Genomic DNA, 22,623 nt, shown 5'->3' on the forward strand with positions numbered 1-22,623 from the left:
GTGGGGGTCTGTACCGGCCTGCCGGGGGGCTGTGCTGATGTCCGGGGGTCTGTGCAAGCATCGTCCGATGGGACTACAAGTCCCATCGGGCGATGCCTGCTACCATGACAGTGATTGACACATTAGCCAATGATGGGACAGTAGTAGTCCCATCATCCGGCTAATGTGTTAAATGTTAAAAAAAAAAAAAAAAAAAAAAATACTACATACATACTACATGCATGCTACATACATACTACATGCTACATACATACTACATATATACTACATACATACTACATACATGCTACATACATACTACATGCATGCTACATACATACTACATGCTACATACATACTACATGCATGCTACATACATACTACATATATACTACATACATACTACATACATGCTACATACATACTGCATGCTACATACATACTACATACATACTACATACATACTACATGCATGCTACATACATACTACATATATACTACATGCATGCTACATACATACTACATGCTACATACATACTACATATATACTACATACATACTGCATGCTACATACATACTACATACATACTACATACATACTACATGCATGCTACATACATACTACATGCATGCTACATACATACTACATGCATGCTACATGCATGCTACATACATACTACATGCTACATACATACCACATACATACTACATACATACTACATATATACTACATGCATGCTACATACATACTACATGCTACATACATACCACATACATACTACATACATACATACTACATGCTACATACATACTACATATATACTACATGCATGCTACATACATACTACATGCTACATACATACCACATACATACTACATACATGCTACATATATACTACATGCATGCTACATACATACTACATGCATGCTACATACATACTACATATATACTACATGCATGCTACATACATACTACATGCTACATGCATGCTACATACATACTACATACATACTACATGCTACATACATACCACATATATACTACATACATACAATACATTCATACAATACATACATAGACATACAGTACATATAACAGAGTAACATACTTACCAATACTTGTCACATTGTTCCCCGAAGCCATTGTCTTTTCCGGAATAAATATTAACATAACAAACCACAAAAATACTCACCCACGATCCGAAGCAGTCCACGAGTGTGTCCCACGACGATCTTGGGTAGAGAACTGCAGCATCAGATGATGCTGCCGTTCTCTACGGGCTGCAGGAATCCAATGACGGAAGGTAGGTATCCTTCCGCACTGTATTCCTCCGCCACTTAAAAAAAAAAAAAGTCCCTAGTCTCACTTTATGCCATTGCTGCGTGGGAATTTCCCACACAGCAATGGCATAAAGTGAGACTAGGGACCTTTTTTTTTTTTTAAGTGGCGGAGGAATACAGTGCGGAAGGATACCTACCTTCCGTCATTGGATTCCTGCAGCCCGTAGAGAACGGCAGCAACAGCTGATGCTGCAGTTCTCTACCCAAGATCGTCGTGGGACACACTCGTGGACTGCTTCGGATCGTGGGTGAGTATTTTTGTGGTTTGTTATGTTAATATTTATTCCGGAAAAGACAATGGCTTCGGGGAACAATGTGACAAGTATTGGTAAGTATGTTACTCTATGTTATATGTACTGTATGTCTATGTATGTATTGTATGAATGTATTGTATGTATGTAGTATATATGTGGTATGTATGTAGCATGTAGTATGTATGTAGTATGTATGTAGCATGCATGTAGTATGTATGTAGCATGTATGTAGTATGTATGTGGTATGTATGTAGCATGTAGTATGTATGTAGCATGCATGTAGTATGTATGTAGCATGTAGTATGTATGTAGTATGTATGTAGTATGTATGTGGTATGTATGTAGCATGCAGTATGTATGTAGCATGCATGTAGTATATATGTAGTATGTAGTATGTATGTAGTATGTATGTGGTATGTATGTAGCATGTAGTATGTATGTAGCATGCATGTAGCATGCATGTAGTATGTATGTAGCATGCATGTAGTATGTATGTAGCATGCATGTAGTATGTATGTAGTATGTATGTAGTATATATGTAGCATGTAGTATGTATGTAGTATGTATGTAGCATGCATGTAGCATGCAGTATGTATGTAGCATGCATGTAGTATATATGTAGTATGTATGTAGCATGTAGTATGTAGCATGCATGTAGTATATATGTAGTATGTAGCATGTAGTAAGTATGTAGCATGTAGTATGTATGTAGCATGCATGTAGTATGTATGTAGTATATATGTGGTATGTATGTAGCATGCAGTATGTATGTAGCATGCATGTAGTATATATGTAGTATGTATGTTGCATGTAGTATTTATGTAGTATGAATGTAGCATGTATGTAGTATGAATGTAGCATGTATGTAGTATGCATGTTGTATGTATGTAGCATGTAATTTTTTTTTTTTTTTTTACATTTAACACATTAGCCGGATGATGGGACTACTACTGTCCCATCATTGGCTAATGTGTCAATCACTGTCATGGTAGCAGGCATCGCCCGATGGGACTTGTAGTCCCATCGGACGATGCCTGCACAGACCCCCGGAGCCTGCACAGCCCACCGGCAGGCCGGCACAGCCCCCCGGCAGGCCGGCACAGCCCCCCGGAGCCTGCACAGACCACCGGCAGGCCGGCACAGCCCCCCGGAGCCTGCACAGCCCCCCGGCAGGCCGGCACAGCCCCCCGGCAGGCCGGCACAGCCCCCCCGGAGCCTGCACAGACCACCGGCAGGCCGGCACAGACCACCGGAGCCTGCACAGACCCCCTGGCAGGCCGGCACAGCCCCCCGAAAGGCCCGTACAGACCCCAGAGAGGCTGTACAAGGGCAGGAAAGGGTTTTTCTTATTCCGATACCGGAAGTCCCATAGACTTGAATGGGACTTCCGGTATCGGAATCGGCGATACCGATACTTTTTTTAAAGATCGGCCGATACCATCCGATACGATACTTTGAAGTATCGGACGGTATCGCTCAACTCTAGTCATGACTATTAAAGCACAGGCCTCCATTCTTTTCACTGCAGGTTGCATCCATTGTAAGCATTACTACGATCTGGAAGCTGTGTCATTTTACATCAGTTAGGCTGGTTTCACATTCGCGCTTTTTAAGCGCACGCACGGCCGGGGGTAGCTCCGCCCCCGAGCCGGCTCTCTGCCCGGCGTGCCCGCCCCTTCCTTGTAGCGCCGCCTCCTAGCGCACAGCGGCGCCTGCGATCGGCGCACCCTATCTTTAGCATAGGGGGCGCAGATCGTGCGCAGGCCGTGCGCTAGTTGCGCTTTGACCTGCGCTGCGCACTTTTGACGGTGCGCGTGCGCGCCAAAATCAAACTTTTCGGATTTTGGCGCGCACGGTGCACCGTCAAAAGTGCGCAGCGCAGGTCAAAGCGCAACTAGCGCACGGCCTGCGCACGATCTGCGCACCCTATGCTAAAGATAGGGTGCGCCGATCGCAGGCGCCGCTGTGCGCTAGGAGGCGGCGCTACAAGGAAGGGGCGGGCAGAGAGCCGGATCGGGGGCGGAGCTACCCCGGCCGTGCGTGCGCTTAAAAAGCGCGAATGTGAAACCAGCCTAAGACATCATGGATGAGAATGATCACAATGTGCCCACTAGGGTGACCGGATCTCATATGGGGGGGAAAAAATGTCAGAATCTTGTCCGTCTGGACCCCACAAAACGATTCCCCTTTCCAGATATTGAGATAGCCAAAATTTGAGCTCGATCAAACGACGTTAACCCGTGCCGCTCGTCGCTCAAAGTTTGAAAAAATCCAAATTGAGGTATTTTAAGATTTAGGTATTTTGCATAGTCTGTTAGACTATAAAGAATGTGACAACAACATTGCAGAAATAGCCCTGACCAAATTTTCGAACCATTTGTGGTATTTGAATGCAGAGTTGGTGGGATTATCGTTTTTTGATCCCACCATTACAGACAATGAAAAGTTGTTAATGGCTAATAAATTGCTCAGTAGCACAGATGAACCATCAGAGCACGCTAGGGTTGTAAATCCAAAAGTTAGGAAAGAAAAATTAAAAGAGGTAGGAAGTAACCGACTTTAACGACCTTCTGACAAAAGATGAAGAACAAAAGCAATATGTCCTGCAAGTTGTAAGCAAATGCCGAGCATTATATTCTGACGTTTCAAAAACTACTTTAACAAAAGCTCTAGAATAGATTAGATAACTATGTAAAATTATCAACTCATGTAGGTTAGCGTGCTCTGATGGTTCATCTGTGCTACTGAGCAATTTATTAGCCATTAACAACTTTTCATTGTCTGTAATGGTGGGATCAAAAAACGATAATCCCACCAACTCTGCATTCAAATACCACAAATGGTTCGGAAATTTGGTCAGGGCTATTTCTGCAATGTTGTTGTCACATTCTTTATAGTCTAACAGACTATGCAAAATACCTAAATCTTAAAATACCTCAATTTGGATTTTTTCAAACTTTGAGCGACGAGCGGCACGGGTTAACGTCGTTTGATCGAGCTCAAATTTTGGCTATCTCAATATCTGGAAAGGGGAATCGTTTTGTGGGGTCCAGACGGACAAAATTCCGACATCGATTTTTTGCGGTCACCCTAGTGCCCACAGATATCAGGCGCAGCTTCATTGAAGTCATAGAGGTTACCGCCGCTTGCTGAAACTGCGCTCCCATGATCAGTTCACTTCAGTGAGATCACCGCTAGCACCGTGAGAAAATTACCAGCGGTAACCACTATGATGTCACCGCTCGTCACTGAAGCTGCGCTCGCGGCAGCTCTTTAAGTCCTGCATTTTCAGCCTGAATGGTTGCATCATGGCACTGTTTATTTTGAAAGTCACATGTCGCTGATATGGATTATCTTCACATCCGACAGGTGAGGGATGTTGTTTGTTTTTTTACACAGTTGACATGGGCTTCAATGGATTAGGTGTAAGGTGAGTAGAACGTTGTTTTTTATTTTTAACCCCTTAACGACCAGGGGTATTTTTGGTTTTACATTTTCATTTTTCCCTCCCCTTCTTTCCAGAGCCAAAACTTTTTTATTTTTCCGTTTATATGGCCATGTGAGGGCTTATTTTTTGCAGGACGAGTTGTACTTTTAAATGACATCCCAGTCATATGTCTGTCCAGCCTCTGTTTGAAGACTTCCATTGAAGGATAACTCACCACTTCTCGTGGCAGCCTGTTCCACTCATTGATCACTCTGTCAAAAAGTTTTTTCTAATATCTAATCTGTGTCTCCTCCCATTCAGTTTCATCCCATTGCTTCTAGTCTTTCCTTGTGCAAATGAGAATAAAGTTGATCCTTCTACAATGTGACAGCCCTTTAGATATTTGTAGACAGCTATTAAGTCTCCTCTCAGTCTTCTCTTTTGCAAACTAAACATTCCCAAATCCTGCAACCTTTCCTCATAAGACAGGGTTTGCAGACCGGTCACCATTCTGGTCGCTCTTTTCTGAACTTGCTCAGTGATACCGTCATAGAAGGAAATTAAGTTAGTCTGACATGACTTATTAGTTACAAACCCATGCTGACTCTGTTTAATCACTTCATTCTTATCCAGGTACTGACATACATGTTGTTTAATAATTTGTTCAAAGATCTTTCCTGGTATAGAAGTCAGACTCACCGGCCTATAGTTGCCTGGGTCCACCTTCTTCCCCTTTTTGAAGATAGGAACAACATTTCCTCTTCTCCAGTCTTCTGGGACTTCTCCTGTTCTCCAAGAATTTTCAAAGATTATGGAGAGGGGTTCAAAAATTTCTTCTGCTATCTCCTTCAGTACTCTGGGGTGTAATTCATCTGGACCTGGAGACTTGAATTCATTTAGGTTAGCTAAGTGTTTTCTCACTATATTTCTGTTTATAGATATCCTGGATTCTTCTATTCCCTTAATAGGACAGTGAGGAACAGTTGATGTTACATTTCCTTTCTGAGAGAAAACAGATGCAAAATAGGAATTTAAAAGTTCAGCCTTCTCAACATCCTGTCTTACCATTTCATCATTTTCATCCTGTAAAAATCCTATAGCATCTTTGACTTTTCTTTTACTTTTGACATATCCCCAAAATCCTTTATTATTGCTTTTGACATCTCTTGCAAGCCTCAATTCATTTTCAGCTTTAGATAATCTGATTTGTGCCCTGCAGGTTCTGCAGACAGCATTATATTCTTCTTTAGATATGCCTCCCTCTTTCCATTTTATAAACATTTTTTTCTTCCATTTTAGTATGTGCTTAAGTTCTGTGTTCATCCATCCTGGTTTCCTTAAATGCTTCCTATTCTTCCCTCTTTTCGGAATTGTTAACAACTGTGTTTTGAGAATTTCATTTTTCAAGATTTCCCATCCTTCCTGGACATTTTTGTCTTTAAGGATATCCAGCCATTGGATCCCTCCAATTCTCTTTCTGAATCCCTTAAAATCTGCCTTTCTGAAATCTAACCTTGACGTCTGAGTCTTCACAGGTCTTCCGCCTCTAGTTATCCAAAATTCTAAAATAGCATGGTCGCTACCTCCTAGGGTCCCAGCCACTTTTACCTCCTCAACCATTTCCTCCCTGTTTATAAGGATTAGATCCAAGGTAGCAGTTTCCCTTGTTTTCTCCCCTACCTTTTGGAAGATAAAGTTGTCAGCAAGAGAGGATAAGAATTTCCTTGACCTGTTAGTTTTGCCTGAGAGAGATTCCCAAAAAATATCTGGATAGTTGAAATCTCCCATGACAACTATGTCATATTTTTTGGAGAACTTGGCCATTTGATGCATAAAGAGTTCATCCATGTCTTCAGCTTGCACAGGCGGCCAGTAGTAAATGCCTACAATGGTGTCCTTTCCATTGTTCTGTCCTTGTATTCTTACCCACACAGTTTCCACAGAACTCCCAGTCTCTGAAGCTTGGATCTCTGTGCAGATATACGCGTTTCTAACATACAATGCGACACCTCCTCCTCGTTTATCAAGTCTGTTTCTTGCAAATAAGTTGTATCCTTCTAGCCTTGTATTCCAATCATGTGTAGCGTCCCACCAAGTTTCAGTGATTCCAATGACATCATATTTCTTTTCCTGTGTTAGTAGTTCCAATTCTCCTTGTTTGTTGCCCATGCTTTGTGCATTAGTATAGAAACATTTTAGTTTGTGGTAGGTTTCTCTTTCGCCAATATTTGTATTAACCCCTTAACAACCAGGGGTATTTTTGGTTTTACATTTTCATTTTTCCCTCCCCTTCTTTCCAGAGCCATAACTTTTTTATTTTTCCGTTTATATGGCCATGTGAGGGCTTATTTTTTGCGGGACGAGTTGTACTTTTAAATGACATCATTGGTTTTACCATATCGTGTACTCAAAAACGGGAAAAAAATTCCAAGTGCGGTGAAATTGCAAAAAAAGTGCAATCCCACACTTGTTTTTTGCTTGGCTTTTTTGTTAGGTTCACTAGATGCTAAATCTGACCTGCCATTATGATTCTCCAGGTCATTACGAGTTCATAGACACCAAACATGTCTATGTCCTCTTTTATCTAAGTGGTGAAAAAAAATTCCAAAGTTTGCTAAAAAAAAAAAAAATTTGCGCAATTTTCCGAGACCCGTAGCGTCTCCATTTTTCATGATCTGGGGTCGGGTGAGGGCTTATTTTTTCCGTGCCGGACTGACGTTTTTAATGATACCACTTTTGTGCAGATACGTTCTTTTGATCGCCCGTTATTGCATTTTAATGCAATCTCTTGGTGACCAAAGAAACACAATTCTGGCGTTTTGAATTTTTTTTCTCGATACGCCGTTTAGCGTTCGGGTTAATGCTTTTTTTTTTATTGATAGATCGGGCGATTCTGAACGCGGCAATACCTAATATGTGTATGTGGGATTTTTTTTTTACTGTTTTATTTTGATTGGGGCGAAAGGGGGGTGATTTGAACTTTTATGTTTTTTTAATTTTTTTTTATTTTTAAACATTTTTTTTTTTTTTTACTTTTGGCATGCTTCAATAGCCTCCATAGGAGGCTAGAAGCTTGCGCAACCTTATCGGCTCTGCTACATATGGGCGATGAGCAGATCACCCATATGTAGCAGATTTACTGCTGTGCTTTCAGCGCCGACCACCGGGTGGCGCTGAAAGCCATATGCCTGGAACAACCATAGAGGTCTCATAGAGACCTCTGGTTGTCCAGGCAACATGACGCCGACCCCCGATCACGTGAAGGGGTCGGCGCTGACGTCATTTCCGGCCCGGCGGCCGGAAATGCTATTTAAATGCCCGCTGTCAGCTTTGACAGCGGCATTTAACTAGTTAATAGGCGCGGGCGGACGGCGATTCCGCTCGCGCCTATTGCGGGCACATGTCAGCTGTTCATAACAGCTGACATGTCCCGGCTTTGATGCGGGCTCAGCGCCGGAGCCCTCATCAAAGCAGGGGAAATGTCTGATGACGGACTGTGTCCGTCATTGGACATTAAGAGGTTAAATAAAACAGTATGTTTTGTTTTATTTCAAATAAAAACACTGCAAAAAAAATGCTTATTTCAATACTTACTATGGGGTTAGTAATGGAGGAGTCTTATAGACGCCTCTCCATTACTAATCCCTGGGCTTGATATCAGCTGACATCAACCCCACAAATATTACCTCACTTGTCAATGCCCCAAGGCATGTGGGAAGAGCAAGGCTATGCGCCAAATTTGGCACATCTAATGGAAGCGCCATTTCTGGGGTGGCTGAGGGCTGAAGTTGGTAGCCTGGGGGTGGGCCCCTTCCTAGGCACTTGATATCAGCCCACAGCTGTCTGTTTAGCCTTTGCAGGTTTGAATTTATAGGAAGATCCTACATCATTTTTGTTTCTGCGGTACCCCATAAATTCATCAGGAAAGGCCAAGCAAACAGCTATAAGCTGTAATTAATAGCTTGGGAACCTTATGGGGCATTGTCCCTTGTTCCAGATTATTAACATCAGCCCCCACAAGTCGGCTGGTTATGACATTTTGCGCAGGAGCCCACGCCATTTTTTTTCCCTTTAATTCTTTAATTTAGACATAAACCATATTTTACAGAGCACTTCTATAGACTATAATTTAGAGAATTGCTGCCCCTGTGGATATAAAAGTTGAATTCACGTAGTCATTTCACAGTTCATTTATCATGCTATTTTTTTTTTCCTCTGGCCAAGCTGTTAGTTTGGTCCATTAAGGAAATCTTATGCATTAATGAATAAATAGCATTTTTTGTACACATATTATACTATAGGTATAGCTTTTTTCTACAAGACTTAAAAAAAAAAAATTGGTGTACATAAAAGCCACATAAAAAAACACAATGAAGTTTAAGTTTTTCATTCTTTTTACAAGTTTTTTTTTGTGAATCACCCCTGATCCCGCAGTGTAAAATGGCAGCATCTGGCCACTAGAGGGCGGTGTCGCGCTGTATTCTGGGTGGTGGATGGCGGCAGCTGCATCATTTCCATCGCTTAATGGGATGATACCAGTTTGGTTCCTGTCCGAATCCATCGATGTGACGGATCTAGGCAGATTGCTGTTGGTTCCTCATTAATGGGATGTAAAGTTGCGTAGAAAGAATCTGGGTACAAATCTCAGTAAAATATGGAAGTGTTATTTATCGTGGATTATGCTAGATGTCCCCTTGTGTCACTGCAGCCCATACACCCAATAAACCATTACACAAGTCATCATAATAAAGAAGTAAAACCACGTCCTACCGTCACCGGAACGTATAGGAAACCAAGGGATCCGCCAATGGTGCAGCCCAGAGACGCCATAGTGACACCAGTGCCAACAACTAGGGAAAAATAACAGGAGCTGAAGTGTGTACTATCAGGTTCCGCAGCAGCTGAGGTGTGAATAATTATGATGACACAGTGAGGTGTACAGGAATACGATAGATGCATGTGCGTAATAATGCTGAATACTGATGTGATACATTATAACACCATACATGATACAGTATGGTGTGTGTGTGATGAGTATATATATATATATATATATATATATATATATAAGGCCGGGGTCAGACTCGGGACGGAGTGTGCGGTTCCATGTCTTTCTATGAAGCCACACACTCCGCTCCCGAGTGGCGGCTCACTGCCGGGTATTGATGCGAGACTCGAAACAGAAAGAGGCAAATGGGACAAAATTTCAAAACAAAATTGTTTTCACCCTCAACTTAATATTTGGTCACCCCATTTGGAATAAATAGATGCAATCATTCGGTTCCTATAGCCATCCACAAGCTTCTTACCCCTCTCACCCGGAATTTCGGGCCACTCTTCTTACAAACTGCTCCCGGTCCCTTATATGTGAAGCTGCCTTCTCCAAAAGCATTTTTAAGATCTCCACAGGTGATCAATGGGACTTAGATGCGGACTCATTGCTGCCACTTCAGAACTTTCCAGCGCTTTATTTCCATCCATTCCTGGGGGCTTCTTGAAGGATGTTTGGGGTCATTGTCCTGCAGGAAGTCCCATGACCTAGGACACTGTGCGGCCAACTTTATTTTTTTTTGTGAAATTGTGTCCAATTTGCATTTTTTCTCCTTATTTTTTCTGTTGCTCCAATACACACAAAGGAAATAACTGTGTGTATAACAAAATCTGGGAAATTGCTATAATTTTCTGGGAGAAATGCTTCATTTACTTGAACAATTTCAAGGGTGCCAACACTTTTGATCATGACTGTATGTATATAACTTTTGTACGGTACACTCATATGTTTGCGTACCATCAGGTGTCTGCATGTATATAGTATATGTAATATACACAGTGCCTTGAAAAAGTCTTCATAACCCGTGAACTTTTCCACATTTTTCACATTACACCCTCAAACTTGCAAGTATTTATTAGGATTTTGTGTGACACCAACACAAAGCATCAGATATTTTTGACATCTAAATAAAATGATATGAGGCGTAATAATCATTGTAAAAATATAAATCTGAGAATTGTGAGGTTCATTTGTATTCAACCCCCCGAGTCGTTAACACCCAGGAATATGCTCTGACCTAAACCCTCCATTGTAGCTCTGGCAGGATGTTCAGGGTCATTGTCCTTCTCGAAGCTGAACCTACACCCCAGTCTCACATCTTCAGCAGCCTCTAAAATGTTTTCCTCCACGATTGCCTTGTATTTAGCTCCATCCATCTTCCCATTACCTCTAACCAGCTTTCCTGCTGAAGAAAAATCTCCTTACAGCCGGATAATGCCTCCATCAGGTGAGATGGTGGGGATGGTGTTTTCAGGGTGACATGCAGTGTTAAGTTTCCACCACATACAGGATTAGGCATTTATCCCAAAAACTTCTCCTTTGGTCTCACCTGAGGAGAGCCCCTTCTTAGATATGCTTGCTGTACCCCTACATGGCATGTGGGAGAAGGTGCTCAGGTATGAATACTTTTTCAAGGCCTTGCATGTGTGTACATTATTATGTCTCTGCACCCCTCATACACAGGTATATATCCTGAGTGTACAGTGTGTATATACAGACAGTACAGCTATATACCTGCTCCCCTCATATACGGGTCTATATCCTGAGTGTACAGTGTGTATATACGGACAGTACAGCTATATACCTGCACCCCTCATATACGGGTCTATATCCTGAGTGTACAGTGTGTATATACAGACAGTACAGCTATATACCTGCACCCCTCATATACGGGTCTATATCCTGAGTGTACAGTGTGTATATACGGACAGTACAGCTATATACCTGCACCCCTCATATACGGGTCTATATCCTGAGTGTACAGTGTGTATATACGGACAGTACAGCTATATACCTGCTCCCCTCATATACGGGTCTATATCCTGAGTGTACAGTGTGTATATACAGACAGTACAACTATATACCTGCACCCCTCATATACGGGTCTATATCCTGAGTGTATAGTGTGTATATACAGACAGTACAGCTATATACCTGCTCCCCTCATATACGGGTCTATATCCTGAGTTTACAGTGTGTATATACGGACAGTACAGCTATATACCTGCTCCCCTCATATACGGGTCTATATCCTGAGTGTACAGTGTGTATATACGGACAGTACAGCTATATACCTGCACCCCTCATATACGGGTCTATATCCTGAGTGTACAGTGTGTATATACAGACAGTACAGCTATATACCTGCTCCCCTCATATACTGGTCTATATCCTGAGTGTACAGTGTATATACGGACAGTACAGCTATATACCTGCACCCCTCATATACGGGTCTACACTCACTGGCCACTTTATTAGGTACACCTGTCCAACTGTGTGTTAAGACTTAATTTCTAATCAGCCAATCACATGGCGGCAACTCAGTGCATTTAGGCATGTAGACATGGTCAAGACAATCTCCTGCAGTTCAAACCGAGCATCAGTATGGGGAAGAAAGGTGATTTGAGTGCCTTTGAACGTGGCATGATTGTTGGTGCCAGAAGGGCTGGTCTGAGAATTTCAGAAACTGCTGATCTACTGGGATTTTCACGCACAACCATCTCTAGGGTTTACAGAGAATGGTCCGAAAAAGAAAAAAAATCCAGTGAGCGGCAGTTCTGTGGCCGGAAATGCCTTGTTGATGCTAGAGGTCAGAGGAGAATGGGCAGACTGGTTCGAGCTGATAGAAAGGCAACAGTGACTCAAATTGCCACCCATTACAACCAAGGTAGGCAGAAGAGCATCTCTGAACGCACAGTGCGTCGAACTTTGAGGCAGATGGGCTACAGCAGCAGAAGACCACACTGGGTACCACTCCTCTCAGCTAAGAACAGGAAACTGAGGCTACAATTTGCACAAGCTCATCGAAATTGGACAGTAGAAGATTGGAAAAACGTTGCCTGGTCTGATGAGTCTCGATTTCTGCTGCGACATTCGGATGGTAGGGTCAGAATTTGGCGTAAACAACATGAAAGCATGGATCCATCCTGCCTTGTATCAACGGTACAGGCTGGTGGTGGTGGTGTCATGGTGTGGGGAATTTTTTCTGGGCACTCTTTGGGCCCCTTGGTACCAATTGAGCATCGTTGCAACGCCACAGCCTACCTGAGTATTGTTGCTGACCATGTCCATCCCTTTATGACCACAATGTACCCAACATCTGATGGCTACTTTCAGCAGGATAATGCGCCATGTCATAAAGCTCGAATCATCTCAGATTGGTTTCTTGAACATGACAATGAGTTTACTGTACTCAAATGGCCTCCTCAGTCACCAGATCTCAATCCAATAGAGCATCTTTGGGATGTGGTGGAACGGGAGATTCGCATCAGGGATGTGCAGCCGACAAATCTGCGCCAACTGTGTGATGCCATCATGTCAATATGGTCCAAAATCTCTGAGGAATGCTTCCAGCACCTTGTTGAATCTCTGCCACGAAGAATTGAGGCAGTTCTGAAGGCAAAAGGGGGTCCAACCCCTTACTAGCATGGTGTACCTAATAAAGTGGCCAGTGAGTGTATATCCTGAGTGTACAGTGTGTATATACGGACAGTACAGCTATATACCTGCACCCCTCATATACGGGTCTATATCCTGAGTGTACAGTGTGTATATACGGACAGTACAGCTATATACCTGCTCCCCTCATATACGGGTCTATATCCTGTGTGTATAGTGTGTATATACGGACAGTACAGCTATATACCTGCACCCCTCATATACGGGTCTATATCCTGAGTGTACAGTGTGTATATACAGACAGTACAGCTATATACCTGCACCCCTCATATACGGGTCTATATCCTGTGTGTACAGTGTGTATATACGGACAGTACAGCTATATACCTGCTCCCCTCATATACGGGTCTATATCCTGAGTGTACAGTGTGTATATACGGACAGTACAGCTACATACCTGCACCCCTCATATACGGGTCTACATCCTGAGTGTACAGTGTATATACGGACAGTACAGCTATATACCTGCTCCCCTCATATACGGGTCTATATCCTGTGTGTACAGTGTGTATATACGGACAGTACAGCTATATACCTGCTCCCCTCATATACGGGTCTATATCCTGAGTGTACAGTGTGTATATACGGACAGTACAGCTACATACCTGCACCCCTCATATACGGGTCTACATCCTGAGTGTACAGTGTATATACGGACAGTACAGCTATATACCTGCACCCCTCATATACGGGTCTATATCCTGAGTGTACAGTGTATATACGGACAGTACAGCTATATACCTGCACCCCTCATATACGGGTCTATATCCTGTGTGTACAGTGTGTATATACGGACAGTACAGCTATATACCTGCTCCCCTCATATACGGGTCTATATCCTGAGTGTACAGTGTATATACGGACAGTACAGCTATATACCTGCACCCCTCATATACGGGTCTATATCCTGAGTGTACAGTGTGTATATACGGACAGTACAGCTATATACCTGCTCCCCTCATATACGGGTCTATATCCTGAGTGTACAGTGTGTGTATACGGACAGTACAGCTATATACCTGCTCCCCTCATATACGGGTCTATATCCTGAGTGTACAGTGTATATACGGACAGTACAGCTATATACCTGCACCCCTCATATACGGGTCTATATCCTGAGTGTACAGTGTGTATATACGGACAGTACAGCTATATACCTGCTCCCCTCATATACGGGTCTATATCCTGAGTGTACAGTGTGTGTATACGGACAGTACAGCTATATACCTGCACCCCTCATATACGGGTCTACATCCTGAGTGTACAGTGTATATACGGACAGTACAGCTATATACCTGCACCCCTCATATACGGGTCTATATCCTGTGTGTACAGTGTGTATATACGGACAGTACAGCTATATACCTGCTCCCCTGATATACGGGTCTACATCCTGAGTGTACAGTGTGTATATACAGACAGTACAGCTATATACCTGCACCCCTCATATACGGGTCTATATCCTGTGTGTACAGTGTGTATATACGGACAGTACAGCTATATACCTGCTCCCCTCATATACGGGTCTATATCCTGTGTGTACAGTGTATATACGGACAGTACAGCTATATACCTGCTCCCCTCATATACGGGTCTATATCCTGAGTGTACAGTGTATATACGGACAGTACAGCTATATACCTGCACCCCTCATATACGGGTCTATATCCTGAGTGTACAGTGTGTATATACGGACAGTACAGCTATATACCTGCACCCCTCATATACGGGTCTATATCCTGAGTGTACAGTGTGTGTATACGGACAGTACAGCTATATACCTGCACCCCTCATATACGGGTCTACATCCTGAGTGTACAGTGTATATACGGACAGTACAGCTATATACCTGCTCCCCTCATATACGGGTCTATATCCTGAGTGTACAGTGTGTGTATACGGACAGTACAGCTATATACCTGCACCCCTCATATACGGGTCTACATCCTGAGTGTACAGTGTATATACGGACAGTACAGCTATATACCTGCACCCCTCATATACGGGTCTATATCCTGTGTGTACAGTGTGTATATACGGACAGTACAGCTATATACCTGCTCCCCTCATATACGGGTCTACATCCTGAGTGTACAGTGTGTATATACAGACAGTACAGCTATATACCTGCACCCCTCATATACGGGTCTATATCCTGTGTGTACAGTGTGTGTATACGGACAGTACAGCTATATACCTGCACCCCTCATATACGGGTCTATATCCTGAGTGTACAGTGTGTGTATACGGACAGTACAGCTATATACCTGCACCCCTCATATACGGGTCTATATCCTGAGTGTACAGTGTATATACGGACAGTACAGCTATATACCTGCTCCCCTCATATACGGGTCTATATCCTGTGTGTACAGTGTGTATATACGGACAGTACAGCTATATACCTGCTCCCCTCATATACGGGTCTATATCATGTGTGTACAGTGTATATACGGACAGTACAGCTATATACCTGCTCCCCTCATATACGGGTCTATATCCTGAGTGTATATTGTGTATATACAGACAGTACAGCTATATACCTGCACCCCTCATATACGGGTCTATATCCTGAGTGTACAGTGTATATACAGACAGTGCAGCTATATACCTGCTCCCCTCATATACGGGTCTATATCCTGAGTGTACAGTGTGTATATACGGACAGTACAGCTATATACCTGCTCCCCTCATATACGGGTCTATATCCTGAGTGTACAGTGTGTATATACGGACAGTACAGCTATATACCTGCACCCCTCATATACGGGTCTATATCCTGTGTGTACAGTGTATATACGGACAGTACAGCTATATACCTGCACCCCTCATATACGGGTCTATATCCTGTGTGTACAGTGTATATACGGACAGTACAGCTATATACCTGCTCCCCTCATATACGGGTCTATATCCTGAGTGTACAGTGTGTATATACAGACAGTGCAGCTATATACCTGCACCCCTCATATACGGGTCTATATCCTGAGTGTACAGTGTGTATATACGGACAGTACAGCTATATACCTGCACCCCTCATATACGGGTCTATATCCTGAGTGTACAGTGTATATACGGACAGTACAGCTATATACCTGCTCCCCTCATATACGGGTCTATATCCTGAGTGTACAGTGTATATACGGACAGTACAGCTATATACCTGCACCCCTCATATACGGGTCTATATCCTGAGTGTACAGTGTATATACGGACAGTACAGCTATATACCTGCTCCCCTCATATACGGGTCTATATCCTGAGTGTACAGTGTGTATATACGGACAGTACAGCTATATACCTGCACCCCTCATATACGGGTCTATATCCTGAGTGTACAGTGTATATACGGACAGTACAGCTATAATAATAATAATAATAATAATAATCTTTATTTATTTATTATTATTATTATTATTATATACCTGCACCCCTCATATACGGGTCTATATCCTGAGTGTACAGTGTATATACGGACAGTACAGCTATATACCTGCTCCCCTCATATACGGGTCTATATCCTGAGTGTACAGTGTATATACGGACAGTACAGCTATATACCTGCACCCCTCATATACGGGTCTATATCCTGAGTGTACAGTGTATATACGGACAGTACAGCTATATACCTGCACCCCTCATATACGGGTCTATATCCTGAGTGTACAGTGTATATACGGACAGTACAGCTATATACCTGCACCCCTCATATACGGGTCTATATCCTGAGTGTACAGTGTATATACGGACAGTACAGCTATATACCTGCACCCCTCATATACGGGTCTATATCCTGAGTGTACAGTGTGTATATACGGACAGTACAGCTATATACCTGCTCCCCACATATACGGGTCTATATCCTGAGTGTACAGTGTGTATATACGGACAGTACAGCTATATACCTGCACCCCTCATATACGGGTCTATATCCTGAGTGTACAGTGTATATACAGACAGTACAGCTATATATCTGCACCCCTCATATACGGGTCTATATCCTGTGTGTACAGTGTATATATACGGACAGTACAGCTATATACCTGCACCCCTCATATACGGGTCTATATCCTGAGTGTACAGTGTATATACGGACAGTACAGCTATATACCTGCTCCCCTCATATACGGGTCTATATCCTGTGTGTACAGTGTGTATATACGGACAGTACAGCTATATACCTGCTCCCCTCATATACGGGTCTATATCCTGAGTGTACAGTGTATATACGGACAGTACAGCTATATACCTGCACCCCTCATATACGGGTCTATATCCTGAGTGTACAGTGTATATACGGACAGTACAGCTATATACCTGCTCCCCTCATATACGGGTCTATATCCTGTGTGTACAGTGTGTATATACGGACAGTGCAGCTATATACCTGCTCCCCTCATATACGGGTCTATATCCTGAGTGTACAGTGTATATACGGACAGTACAGCTATATACCTGCACCCCTCATATACGGGTCTATATCCTGTGTGTACAGTGTATATATACGGACAGTGCAGCTATATACCTGCTCCCCTCATATACGGGTCTATATCCTGAGTGTACAGTGTATATACAGACAGTACAGCTATATACCTGCTCCCCTCATATACGGGTCTATATCCTGAGTGTACAGTGTATATACAGACAGTACAGCTATATACCTGCACCCCTCATATACGGGTCTATATCCTGTGTGTACAGTGTATATATACGGACAGTGCAGCTATATACCTGCTCCCCTCATATACGGGTCTATATCCTGAGTGTACAGTGTATATACGGACAGTGCAGCTATATACCTGCTCCCCTCATATACGGGTCTATATCCTGAGTGTACAGTGTATATACGGACAGTACAGCTATATACCTGCACCCCTCATATACGGGTCTATATCCTGAGTGTACAGTGTATATACAGACAGTACAGCTATATACCTGCTCCCCTCATATACGGGTCTATATCCTGAGTGTACAGTGTATACGGACAGTACAGCTATATACCTGCTCCCCTCATATACGGGTCTATATCCTGAGTGTACAGTGTATATACAGACAGTACAGCTATATACCTGCACCCCTCATATACGGGTCTATATCCTGTGTGGACAGTGTATATATACGGACAGTGCAGCTATATACCTGCTCCCCTCATATACGGGTCTATATCCTGAGTGTACAGTGTATATACGGACAGTGCAGCTATATACCTGCTCCCCTCATATACGGGTCTATATCCTGAGTGTACAGTGTATATACGGACAGTACAGCTATATACCTGCACCCCTCATATACGGGTCTATATCCTGAGTGTACAGTGTATATACGGACAGTACAGCTATATACCTGCTCCCCTCATATACGGGCCTATATCCTGAGTGTACAGTGTATACGGACAGTACAGCTATATACCTGCTCCCTTCATATACGGGTCTATATCCTGAGTGTATAGTGTGTATATACAGACAGTACAGCTATATACCTGCACCCCTCATATACGGGTCTATATCCTGAGTGTACAGTGTGTATATACAGACAGTACAGCTATATACCTGCTCCCCTCATATACGGGTCTATATCCTGAGTGTACAGTGTATACAGACAGTACAGCTATATACCTGCTCCCCTCATATACGGGTCTATATCCTGAGTGTATAGTGTGTATATACAGACAGTACAGCTATATACCTGCTCCCCTCATATACGGGTCTATATCCTGAGTCTACAGTGTGTATACAGACAGTACAGCTATATACCTGCTCCCCTCATATACGGGTCTATATCCTGAGTGTACAGTGTATATACAGACAGTACAGCTATATACCTGCTCCCCTCATATACGGGTCTATATCCTGAGTGTACAGTGTATACGGACAGTACAGCTATATACCTGCTCCCCTCATATACGGGTCTATATCCTGAGTGTACAGTGTATATACGGACAGTACAGCTATATACCTGCTCCCCTCATATACGGGTCTATATCCTGAGTGTACAGTGTATACGGACAGTACAGCTATATACCTGCTCCCCTCATATACGGGTCTATATCCTGAGTGTACAGTGTATATACGGACAGTACAGCTATATACCTGCACCCCTCATATACGGGTCTATATCCTGAGTGTACAGTGTATATACAGACAGTACAGCTATATACCTGCTCCCCTCATATACGGGTCTATATCCTGAGTGTACAGTGTATACGGACAGTACAGCTATATACCTGCTCCCCTCATATACGGGTCTATATCCTGAGTGTACAGTGTATATACAGACAGTACAGCTATATACCTGCTCCCCTCATATACGGGTCTATATCCTGAGTGTACAGTGTATATACAGACAGTGCAGCTATATACCTGCTCCCCTCATATACGGGTCTATATCCTGAGTGTACAGTGTATATACAGACAGTACAGCTATATACCTGCACCCCTCATATACGGGTCTATATCCTGAGTGTACAGTGTATATACAGACAGTACAGCTATATACCTGCACCCCTCATATACGGGTCTATATCCTGAGTGTACAGTGTATATACGGACAGTACAGCTATATACCTGCACCCCTCATATACGGGTCTATATCCTGAGTGTATAGTGTGTATATACGGACAGTACAGCTATATACCTGCTCCCCTCATATACGGGTCTATATCCTGAGTGTACAGTGTATATACAGACAGTACAGCTATATACCTGCTCCCCTCATATACGGGTCTATATCCTGAGTGTACAGTGTGTATATACGGACAGTACAGCTATATACCTGCTCCCCTCATATACGGGTCTATATCCTGAGTGTATAGTGTGTATATACGGACAGTACAGCTATATACCTGCTCCCCTCATATACGGGTCTATATCCTGAGTGTACAGTGTATATACGGACAGTACAGCTATATACCTGCACCCCTCATATACGGGTCTATATCCTGAGTGTACAGTGTATATACAGACAGTACAGCTATATACCTGCTCCCCTCATATACGGGTCTATATCCTGAGTGTACAGTGTATACGGACAGTACAGCTATATACCTGCTCCCCTCATATACGGGTCTATATCCTGAGTGTACAGTGTATATACAGACAGTACAGCTATATACCTGCTCCCCTCATATACGGGTCTATATCCTGAGTGTACAGTGTATATACAGACAGTGCAGCTATATACCTGCTCCCCTCATATACGGGTCTATATCCTGAGTGTACAGTGTATATACAGACAGTACAGCTATATACCTGCACCCCTCATATACGGGTCTATATCCTGAGTGTACAGTGTATATACAGACAGTATAGCTATATACCTGCTCCCCTCATATACGGGTCTATATCCTGAGTGTACAGTGTATATACAGACAGTACAGCTATATACCTGCACCCCTCATATACGGGTCTATATCCTGAGTGTACAGTGTATATACGGACAGTACAGCTATATACCTGCACCCCTCATATACGGGTCTATATCCTGAGTGTATAGTGTGTATATACGGACAGTACAGCTATATACCTGCTCCCCTCATATACGGGTCTATATCCTGAGTGTACAGTGTGTATACGGACAGTACAGCTATATACCTGCACCTCTCATATACGGGTCTATATCCTGAGTGTACAGTGTGTATACGGACAGTACAGCTATATACCTGCTCCCCTCATATACGGCTCTATATCCTGAGTGTACAGTGTATATACAGACAGTACAGCTATATACCTGCTCCCCTCATATACGGGTCTATATCCTGAGTGTACAGTGTGTATATACGGACAGTACAGCTATATACCTGCTCCCCTCATATACGGGTCTATATCCTGAGTGTACAGTGTATATACGGACAGTACAGCTATATACCTGCACCCCTCATATACGGGTCTATATCCTGAGTGTACAGTGTGTATACGGACAGTACAGCTATATACCTGCACCTCTCATATACGGGTCTATATCCTGAGTGTACAGTGTGTATACGGACAGTACAGCTATATACCTGCTCCCCTCATATACGGGTCTATATCCTGAGTGTACAGTGTATATACAGACAGTGCAGCTATATACCTGCTCCCCTCATATACGGGTCTATATCCTGAGTGTACAGTGTATATACAGACAGTACAGCTATATACCTGCACCCCTCATATACGGGTCTATATCCTGAGTGTACAGTGTATATACGGACAGTACAGGTATATACCTGCACCCCTCATATACGGGTCTATATCCTGAGTGTATAGTGTGTATATACGGACAGTACAGCTATATACCTGCTCCCCTCATATACGGGTCTATATCCTGAGTGTACAGTGTATATACAGACAGTACAGCTATATACCTGCTCCCCTCATATACGGGTCTATATCCTGAGTGTCCAGTGTGTATATACGGACAGTACAGCTATATACCTGCTCCCCTCATATACGGGTCTATATCCTGAGTGTATAGTGTGTATATACGGACAGTACAGCTATATACCTGCTCCCCTCATATACGGGTCTATATCCTGAGTGTACAGTGTATATACGGACAGTACAGCTATATACCTGCACCCCTCATATACGGGTCTATATCCTGAGTGTCCAGTGTGTATATAGGGACAGTACAGCTATATACCTGCTCCCCTCATATACGGGTCTATATCCTGAGTGTATAGTGTGTATATACGGACAGTACAGCTATATACCTGCTCCCCTCATATACGGGTCTATATCCTGAGTGTACAGTGTATATACAGACAGTACAGCTATATACCTGCTCCCCTCATATACGGGTCTATATCCTGAGTGTACAGTGTATATACAGACAGTACAGCTATATACCTGCTCCCCTCATATACGGGTCTATATCCTGAGTGTATAGTGTGTATATACAGACAGTACAGCTATATACCTGCACCCCTCATATACGGGTCTATATCCTGAGTGTACAGTGTATATACGGACAGTACAGCTATATACCTGCACCCCTCATATACGGGTCTATATCCTGAGTGTATAGTGTATATACAGACAGTACAGCTATATACCTGCACCCCTCATATACGGGTCTATATCCTGAGTGTACAGTGTATATACGGACAGTACAGCTATATACCTGCACCCCTCATA

The 22,623-nt window shown here is 43.0% G+C and overlaps 1 protein-coding gene across 1 annotated transcript in view; it reads right to left on the reverse strand.

Moving 5' to 3' along the window:
• LOC141049057 (uncharacterized) overlaps positions 1 to 22,623 on the reverse strand; it is a 33,094-nt gene that overhangs the window by 2,075 nt on the left and 8,396 nt on the right. The window contains exon 2 of the mRNA XM_073545172.1: positions 5,509 to 9,851. Coding sequence (XP_073401273.1) covers positions 5,509 to 7,170 — 1,662 coding nt within the window. The 5' untranslated portion in view covers positions 7,171 to 9,851. The remainder of the gene's footprint in view (positions 1 to 5,508; positions 9,852 to 22,623) is intronic.

Source organism: Dendrobates tinctorius, unplaced genomic scaffold, assembly GCF_039654945.1.
Source record: "Dendrobates tinctorius isolate UK_male_01 unplaced genomic scaffold, ASM3965494v1 ptg000142l, whole genome shotgun sequence".
Lineage (NCBI taxonomy): Eukaryota > Metazoa > Chordata > Amphibia > Anura > Dendrobatidae > Dendrobates > Dendrobates tinctorius.